This window comes from Puma concolor, chromosome A3 (genome assembly GCF_028749965.1).
Source record: "Puma concolor isolate L17-30 chromosome A3, mPumCon1.1.hap2, whole genome shotgun sequence".
In the NCBI taxonomy this organism is placed as follows: Eukaryota; Metazoa; Chordata; class Mammalia; order Carnivora; family Felidae; genus Puma; species Puma concolor.
In genome coordinates, this window is record NC_141669.1 from 40,494,016 (window position 1) to 40,503,275 (window position 9,260).

The 9,260-nt window shown below is 51.4% G+C and overlaps 1 protein-coding gene across 2 annotated transcripts; it reads right to left on the reverse strand.

Moving 5' to 3' along the window:
* Positions 1-2,498: 2,498 nt before the first annotated feature.
* LOC147582399 (antimicrobial peptide NK-lysin-like) lies at positions 2,499-6,820 on the reverse strand. Of its 2 annotated transcripts, none has more exons than XM_086700657.1 (5): positions 6,623-6,820; positions 5,988-6,091; positions 5,457-5,540; positions 4,119-4,287; positions 2,499-2,666 (listed from the first exon to the last, which is right to left on the reverse strand). In XM_086700657.1, the coding sequence occupies exons 1-5, from the start codon at positions 6,672-6,674 to the stop codon at positions 2,659-2,661; spliced, it is 417 nt and encodes a 138-aa protein (XP_086556783.1). In that variant the 5' UTR covers positions 6,675-6,820; the 3' UTR covers positions 2,499-2,658. The 2 variants fall into 2 exon arrangements, with proteins under 2 accessions (XP_086556783.1, XP_086556784.1); XM_086700658.1 differs by having other exon boundaries at positions 5,457-5,537; positions 6,623-6,818.
* Between the last annotated feature and the right edge of the window lie 2,440 nt (positions 6,821-9,260).

Below are 9,260 nucleotides of genomic sequence, written 5' to 3' on the forward strand. Positions count from 1 at the left end.
TGCACCTTCTCCCTGTCCATCACATCCAGTTCAAGGACTTCAAATGTGGCCTTGGCCCAGACACCCTCCCCTCTTGACACCTCCACCTGCATATGGAATAGACACACTTCTTCGGGTCAAAGCAGAGCTCTTCCTTATCCTCTCCAGATCCACCTGTCCAAATGTCTTTCCCAACAGCAAATGTCTCCGCCATCCACACGTTTGCTAAGGTCAAAGTCCTACAAGTCGTTTCTTTTCTTTTAAAATCGTGTCCAATGTAGAGAAAAGCTGAAACTCTACAACAGAGAGCTCCTTTTCATCTTAACCAGATTCCCCCACTGGTAACGTTTCACTACACGTATGCGGTGTGTGTCTCATCATAGTCTGCCTGTACGTACATATTACCATTTCTTCTAAACCATTTGCAGCAGATTGCCTTCATGATGCCCCCATGACCCCCTTAATTCTTCAGGGTGCATTGCCTCACAAGAAGGACACCGTCCTACAGAAGCTAGCACGACCATCAACACCAGGACACTAACATTGGCACAACAGTATCATCGCAGACTGCAAGGAATCTCATAGATTACCCCAATCATGTCCTTTGCAGGTCTAGGTGCACAGCGGGGTCATCTGTTTACAATTACATCAAGTATCTGCTTAGTCTCCTTTGATCTGGCACACTTTCTCCATCTTTCCTTCTCTTTCATGACCTTGGCATTTTTGTAGAGTACGGGCCCGCTACTTGGAGGAAGTCAGTTTGGGTTTGTCTGAGGTTTCCTTAGGATTTGTGCATTTTGGGCAGGAGGAGCAGAAAACATTCATCACCCCTTCTGCCAGCTTTCTCCACTATCAAGTTAACTAATCATGCAATTTAGGAAATAATGCCAACACACTAAATATTTGTGGAAACATAGATTGCAATTACATCTACATTTATCATTTGGCATTCTGCAGTAAGGTAACACTTTCCCTTTCCCCTCATTTAGTAATTTATTGTTTCTATCTACCTGAATTCATGGACTCTACTTTACACAAGGGGTGAATCTACTGTTGTTTTTATTCATTTGAATATTCCAGTGGCCCCAGATCTCACCATTGAGAGTTTCTTTCAATAGCTTTTTTTATTGTAACCTGATGGATACACTATTTCTCTTTGTGATGGCCACGTCCATTTCCCTCTCCCAATCACTGTATCTTCCCAGATTCTCATGTCCATTCTCATCCAAGTGATTGGGTGTGAAAAACCCTGACTCGGCCCCTGGGGGTGACCTGACTTGGCTCATTCTAAGCTGTGTAGCTCATGCTCTTGGAACAGAGTGATGGGTTGCAAATGAGCACCTGACCCATTCATGCCAATGAAAACAGAGATGTTCTTATGGGCCTTCTGGAAAAGAAGCTTGCATTGTCTTCCAACGAAGGTACTGCAAAGAAGCTGCCAATGAACTCTCCCTTTTGATGACGTACTGTAAAATGTAAAGCTGGGACCAATGTGGCCATGGCTGTTGCCCAGAAGAAAGGTAACCTGAGATCAATCTCACTATACACAGGTGTGAAGACATGAGAGAATTGCAGAGAAAGAGAACTGGAGCTATTGTGGCACCACTCATTTCTGGATCATTCTGTGCCTGAAACTGTCTATGGACTGCTTAATAATTTGAACGAGTAAACTACCTTTTTTATTTAAACCAGAAAGACCTTAGGGGTGCCTGGATGTCTCAATCGGCTGAGCATCTGACTTCAGCTCAGGTCATGATCTCACAGTTCATGAGTTCAAGCCCTGCATCAGACTCAGTGCTGACAGCTCAGAGCCTAGGAGCCTGCTTCAGATTCTCTGTCTCCCTCTCTCCCTGCCCCTCCCCCAATCACACTTTGTCTCTCTCTCTCTCTTTCTCTCTCAAAAATAAGTAAACACTAAAAAACAAAAAACAAAAAACAAAAACAGAAACGGCTTGTATGTCTGTCATGAGTTCGAGCCCCACATCAGTCTCTGTGCTGACAGTGAGGAGTCTGCTTGGGATTGTATCTCTCTCCCTCTCTCCGTTCCATCACTCCACATGCATGCTTGCTCTCTCTCTTGGAATAAACAAATAAACTTAAAAAAAATGAACTTTCATTGCTTGCAATCAAAAAAATCCTAGATAATACACTTCTCCCAAAACAGCAAAAGAAGGCTCCATGCAGAGAGAAGCAAAGAGTGGGTTTCTGTTCCTTATGACCAAGAACACTATTACTTACAACCCTGCTACTCTTCCTCATGGTCTGAGAGCTTCTGGGGGTACATCCACTGTGTACCCCAGGCTCTCAGAGGACTGTGTGTCTCTCTAGTGACTGTTCATAAGTACTTCACGACTGTATGTGTAAGAGCTGCTAAGGTTGACTTGTTCACCACTAAATCCCTAGCCTCTGGAACAGAGTATGGGACACACAATAACCATTGATTGAACGAACGCATGAGTCACCCAAGCATGCCTCCGAGCCCCTCCCCTCAAGTCCACCAAAGGAAAACAAGCTGTGGCTAAAAGCTTGCATGACATTTATTCTCTTGCAGGGGAAGGCAATGAGAAGTTAGCTGAGAGACACCGGAGGGTCGGCTCTGGATCTGGGAGGGCAGAAGCAGGTGGTGGTTGTGGGCGACTCTGTGCTTCTCCCCAGGGTGGCATCAGAGACCCCAGAGGCTCAGAGACCTGGAGTGGAGACAAGAGCAGAGAAGTGGGCAGGGGTGTGTGTTGTCCGGGAGATATGGGGACTAGAGCCACCTGTCCCTACAGAGCACACCTGGAGTCACATCCTGGAACCCAGTCAGGGGTTTGTGTGGGTTGTGGGACTTCAGAGATGAAAACCGCAGACTCTGACCGCAGGAAATGGTGGGAACCTCAAAATATGAGGTGACCCCCGATCTGCCGGCATCAAGTCCCACAGCCTCAGTCAGGGCTACACGAGCTGCCAGAGCCAATCAGGGGCCCTTCCCGGCCCCTGTGCTGCAGCCGTGGCCTGATCTGCGGGCACAGCTGAGCAGCCCTGGAGGGAGAGACTGAGAGCCCTCCCTGCCAGCGGGGTTCCTGAGCTCAGCTCTCAGGTCCCTAGTGTCCTGGGCAAAGATGTGACCTGTCTCTCTGATGCCCAGGGATCCCATACTAGGCCGGGGGATGGGAGTTCAATCAGGGCTCTGATGTCTTTGAATATCCCAGTCTGAGGCCGCTTGCTTGGTCTTAATCTCCTTACACGTAATCATTTCATTCAATCCTTGTTGAAAATCAGAAATCCGGATTCCTATCCCTTCACAAGGAAGGAAACTCAAGCTCACAGAGGTTGAGCTACTTGCTCAAGTCCACAGCTGACCGGAGATGGGGACCTGATGGCACCCAGGATTGCCTGGGCTAAAACACCAAGCTCTTGGGTGCCTGGCTGGCTCAGTCAGTGGAGCAAGTGACTCAGCATCTGGGGGTTATGAGTTCAAGCCTAGTTTGGTGGAGAAAGTATTAAAAAAGCAAATAAAAAATTAAAGCCCAAACTCTTTTTTTTTTAAATACCTGTTCTTTTTTTTTTTTTTTTTTAACGTTTATTTATTTTTGAGACAGAGAGAGACAGAGCATGAACAAGGGAGGGTCAGAGAGAGAGAGGGAGACACAGAATCTGAAACAGGCTCCAGGTTCTGAGCTGTCAGCACAGAGCCCGACGCGGGGCTTGAACTCACAAACAGCGAGATCATGACCTGAGCCGAAGTCGGACACCCAACCGACTGAGCCACCCCGGCACCCCATCTTTTTTTTTTTTTTAAGTAGACTTCGCATCCAATGCAGAACTTGAACTCATGACCCTGAGGTCAAGACCTGAGCTGAGATCAAGAGCCAGATGTTCAACCAAGTGAGTCACCCAGGTGCCCAAAGCCCAACCTCTTAATGAGTATTTCTCAACCGTTTCCAACTACGGCCCACCTACCCATAGTCTCCAGACTTTCCACACAGTAGGGGGAAGTAACGTGTCACCACATGGAAGCTTGGAGGGACATATATGAGGTGCTTTGTGAAGCTCCCTATGACAGATGTATTTCCGTGTTTTTAAACATTGTTGCACATAGTTGGGAACGAGATCTGGGCCCTCCAGAAAGGGGTCACTGCAGTCACCTCTACACTCACCTACTTGACACTTGCACAGCCTCAATGTCACACAGATATCCTGGCGGGGTGGAGCATTCAGCATACTCTGGACGATGTCATTTACAAATTTGTTGATGGTGTTTTTGCAGATATTTTCCACCAAAGGAAATTGAGAGCACACCAGTTGCGCAGCCTTTTCAATGGTCATCTGCAGCAGCTACAGCACCATAACCAGATAGAGGAATCAGGTGAGCTCTGCTGGGGTCAGCCCCCCTGCAGACCCCAGCAGCTCTAGGCCCTGGGCACCCTGACCGCGGGCATGCTGGGAGGAGGGCCTGGTGCCAAGCGGCCACGGAGCAGAGGCTAGAGAGGCAGGGATCAGAACTCATGCCCAGGCACCAAGGCCCTGGCCCAAGCCTGGCCAGGAGGGGCTCTTGAGAGAAGGACAGTTGACCCTGTAGTGTCCCAGTCCCCTGTACATCATTATCCTGCCCCCCTGCCTTCTGTGTGGAGAACAGCGCCCACGGCTCCTAGACCCACAGGAAGGGTTCTGCCTGCCAAGCTTCCTGGGTCCCAGCCTGACGGGGCTCGTGCACAGGGCTGTGTGACGAAGGTTAGGAGGGGAAAGATCTCAGAGCCTTGGCAAATTCGATTTTGAACTATCTTCTCCCACCATCCAGTGGAGAAGGATAAAGCTGAGTTCCCAGGGCTGAGGGTGGGCCCTGCAGGGAGAGGGAGCTGAGCAGGATCAGGGAACAAAGCAGAGAGAGGGAGGGAGGGAGGGAGGGAGGGAGGGAGGGAGGGAGGGAGGGGAAGCAGGGCTTCTTGGTAGTAACACATCCCTTGTTCAGCAGGTGCTCAGGGACAGGCATGGAGCTAAGCTCATCCACCCCTCAGCTCCTTTAAAGGGCTTCAATAACTTACAATGGGGGGGTTATGATCCATCCCATTAAACAGAAAAGAAAACTGAGGCTCAGAAAGCATTAAGGACTTGGCCAAGCCAGGCAGTTAGGAAGTGATAGATCTGGGGCTGATTAGTCCTGACCCAGGCCTCCACTGGACCCAGACTCACAAAACTCTGCCATGGACATATGTGGAGGGGCCAAAGGGGAAAGATTCCTACCTTTTATGGGGTCAGGTTTCCTTTGACAATAGGATGGAAAACATGCACACTCTTCCTCCTACTTTCATTCTCCCACAGCTTCCCAACTTCAGGAGATTCTCTGAAGTCCCTCCCCAGATAAAGGAAGGAACCATGGATCCCTGCTGAGAAGGCCCAGCCCAACCAGGGTTCAGCCCCTCCTCAGCGTCTTGTCTGGAACCCCTACCATGGCCTTGACCAGCTGGCAGATGGCTCCTTAAACCACAGGAAATCACCTGAATCCGCCGCGGTCCCACGCAATTCTTCAGCCAACTAAGTATCATACGACAGATATCACAGGGGTTTAAAGTCAGGTTCTGCTGTCAGAAAATGAAGATCCCCAAAATGGTGTGTTAGATACCCCAAGAGCACTTGGTAGTGTCCTTGGTGTCTCCTAGGCTGGCAGAATCATCTAGGATCCTTCTGTTCTTTAGGGCCTAAAGCAGGCTGGCTGGCCCCTGCCCACCTTCCTGCTAGTCTTCGTGGGGCCGAGACACCCCAGAACCTTCCCCACACCCGCAGCACTTCACCCAGCCAGCACGTGCACCTCTTCTGTTCTCTGGTCAGTCCCCAGACCGCCCTCTGGGTAGGGCCCAGCCAGACCGAGGTAGACCCCCACCCAGGCACCACCCTGCACAAAACCAGCATCTTCAGCCCACAGCCCTGCCTCCCCTCCTCCCAAAAGGATGTGCAGCCCTGCCTGCTGCTCTCAGGACAGAGAGGATGAGGAGGGCCTGTGGTAGGTGAACAGGGAGCCAGCAGTGAACCTGGGGAGTCTCCTGGGCCAGCATCTGGAAGAACGGCTCATCCTGACACCTGTCAGCCATGTCCAGGTCATGGTCCTCAGGGGTCAGACCACAAAAGGTCAGCCCTGGGGAAGAAACAGCATCAACATCCCTCCACAAGAGGAAGGAGACAGAACGGTCAGATCTCCTGGCTGGTGGGGAGCCCAGGAGGTGGCCAGAGCACAGGACAGGAGCAGGGATCTGTGGGGGTCCAGGGGACCAGTCCTCACACTCCACCCTGGAGCTGCTCTGACCCAGTCTCTGTGCAACAGACATGCTCTCAATTCTTTCTGGAAACATTAAGAGATTATACCACCTCCACCACCACCATCCATGCAACTCCTTTCTGTCTTCCTGTATCTCTCTCTGTTCTCTCTCTCTCTCTCTCTCTCTCTCTCTCTCTCTCTCTCTCCGTCTCTCTCACACACACACACACACACACGGATGTGGAGCTGCTCTAAGAGAACACTACCCTCATCTCCTTTCAGAGGTCGTTCTTTCTCTCTTCCTTCCCCCAGGAGTTCAAATCTGGTGGCCCAGCCCAACCCAGTCTCCAGACTGTCCCTACCCTCTGCTAAGAAGTAGCTGCCAGGATGTGCATGGGGGAAAGTCCTTACCCGGGGTGGCCAGGAGCACTGAGGCAAGGAGCAGGAGGGCCCAGGAGGTCATGGTGGGGCAGCTGCTGAAGCACCCTTCACACCCCGCTTTATGTGGCTGGCCGCCTCGCAATCTGACCTTGCCGGGTCCTGCTCCTCTTGTAGGGCACGTCCCCGTGTCACTGGCTTTACCACAAACACAGACACCAGTTTGTGGAGAAGTGGGGGGAGGAGTGCTTCCTCAGAGACTCCACACTATCTTCCACCTCCCCCACCACACACACACACTGCTAGAACTTTCCCAGTGAGTGGGGGTGCTGGAGGGCAGCAGCTGCCATGATGCACCCCCCACCCTGCCCCAGGATGAGCTAATGGCCGGAGCAATCCCTGCACCTGAGGGCTCAGGTAGGCCCTTGGCCCTGGAGCTTCCCACCCCTCCCCATTCCCTCCCCTCCTCTCCCAGGGGTCTATGCTGGTGTCCCTCCACCAGCCACCTCCTGTATCCCTGCTCTCCCCCAACCATTTCAGCCAATGGAGCACCACCAGACCCCGCCACATATAGAGACAGGTCTCTCAGTATAGATGCAAACAGCTCCTCCCAGTGCCGCTCTCGGGCTTGGTGATCCCCGAGCATGGGCACCACAGACACCCTGGGTCCCCAGCCCCTCACCAGCCTCCTGGCCACCATCACGGAGGCAGGCTTTTCCCTCAGAGCCAGGTTCAGCCCAGCCGTCCCTCACCTGGTCCATAGGGAGAGACAACAGCCCGTGCAAAGGAAGTGAGCCCCGGACAGGGATCTAGTCCCAGTGCCCCGGGTCTGACCCCTTATCTGTGCCATGAAGGTCACTGGCCTCATCTGCAATGAAAATACAAGCTGCGCTGGTCACATCCACTATCAGATAGAAAATAAGTCATTGTTAAGTGTAAGTGTGTCCAAAGATTGCATGGAATACACTCACACTGAAATGTGTTTGCTGTTTACCTGACACTCGCATTAAACTGGGCATCCCACCTTTTGTCTGGCAACCTTCCCCCACCTCCTTCGCGGCTCAGAGGAGGAAACTGGGTGCGGAGAGCAGGGGCCCTGACCTCAGCCACATGGCCGGCTGGGGTCCTGCTTGGACTAGAACCTTCCCCCACCTCCAGCTGCTGAGACGGCAGAGGCACGCAGCTCCAGGACGAGCTGCCAAGGCCCCCTCAGCACCTCCCAGCCCCCCGTCCCCCTTCAGTATCTGCTCGGACCACTCCACGCCTTCCACCTGCCCGGGAATCCCATCATGGGCTAGTGCCGAGCCTCAGCCTGGCCTTCTTTGCTGAAGTATTCTACTTTCCTGAGCCCATCCAGAGCCCTGCTCTCCGCTCAGCTTCTGCCTAGAAGGAAAGAGGGTGGAGTCCAGGCAAGCAGGCCTCCGACAAGCTGGGGGCACCTTGAGCGACATACTCCACCTCCTGGAGCCTCAGTTCCCTTACCTGTGAAATGGGTGTAGTGTCACCTGTTCACAGGGCCCCAGTGTGGTGTGTGTTTGTGTGTGTGTGTGCATGTGCGTGTGAGGAAGTTTCACAGCCTGGGGATGTGCCAGGCAGAAGTAGGCTGGTATCCTGGGTCAGCATTCCCCAACATGACTTCTACAAGGGTTACTCCTGTGGGAGGTGAGCGGGTGCTGTCGAGGGGAGTACAGGGCGGTTCCTGCTCTCAAGAGTAAATGCCACTCTAGGAAGGTGCAATAGGCTTCCCTCCCAGGGGACTTCTCTAGCACTTTAACATGGTGGTGTGTGTCGCCCTCTTACTAGAATCAGAAATAAAAGAAGGGACATTTAAAAAAAAATTTTTTTTTAATGTTTATTTATTTTTGAGACAGAGAGAGACAGAGCATGAACAGGGGAGGGGCAGAGAGAGAGGGAGACACAGAATCCGAAACAGGCTCCAGGCTCCGAGCTGTCAGCACAGAGCCCGACGCGGGGCTCAAACTCACGGACCGTGAGATCATGACCTGAGCCGAAGTCGGACGCTTAACTGACCAAGCCACCCAAGCGCCCCAAAAGAAGGGACATTTTGACTGACCTTACACAGAGGATAATGTTTATACTATGAACAATTGTATGGTACTAAATTGGACAACTTATACTGAGATGGGCACCCCCGTAAAGATACAAACTACTGAAACAGACTGAAAAGAATCGAAGTCTGTATAGATAATAAGAGATGGCATTAGTCATGCAAACACTACCCGCAAACAAAGACCCAGGTCACATATCTTCACAGATGAATTCTACTAAACATTAGAAGAATTAATACTTGGGTGCCTGGGTGGCTCAGTCAGTTGAGCGTCTGACTCGTTTTCGGCTCAGGTCGTGATCTCACAGGTTGGGAGATGGAGCCCTGTACAGGGCTCTGCGCTGATGGTGCGGAGCCTGCTTGGGATTCTCTCTCCCTCTCTCTCTGCCCTCCCCATACTCTCTCTCTCTCTCTCTCTCTCTCTCTCTCTCTCTCTCTCTCAAAATAATTAAGTGTTAAAACTTTTTTTAAAAGTAAGAAGAATTAATACCAATTCTTCCCAAACTCTTCCAAAAGATAGAAGATAATCCCCTGGTGTCAATACCAGAAAAAAACAATCCAGATTACTACAAGCCAGCATCTCCTATGAATATGGATGCAATA

Bases quoted from the DNA above. Each gene is read 5' to 3' on its own strand.
- LOC147582399 (XM_086700657.1), bottom strand. From the start codon at position 6,674: ATGACCTCCTGGGCCCTCCTGCTCCTTGCCTCAGTGCTCCTGGCCACC. The intron at 6,092-6,622 runs GTAAGGACTTTC...TTTCTTCCCCAG, and splicing joins AGTGCTCCTGGCCACCCCGG to GGCTGACCTTTTGTGGTCTG. The intron at 4,288-5,456 runs GTGATTTCCTGT...TAGCTGCTGCAG, and splicing joins TGGGACCGCGGCGGATTCAG to ATGACCATTGAAAAGGCTGC.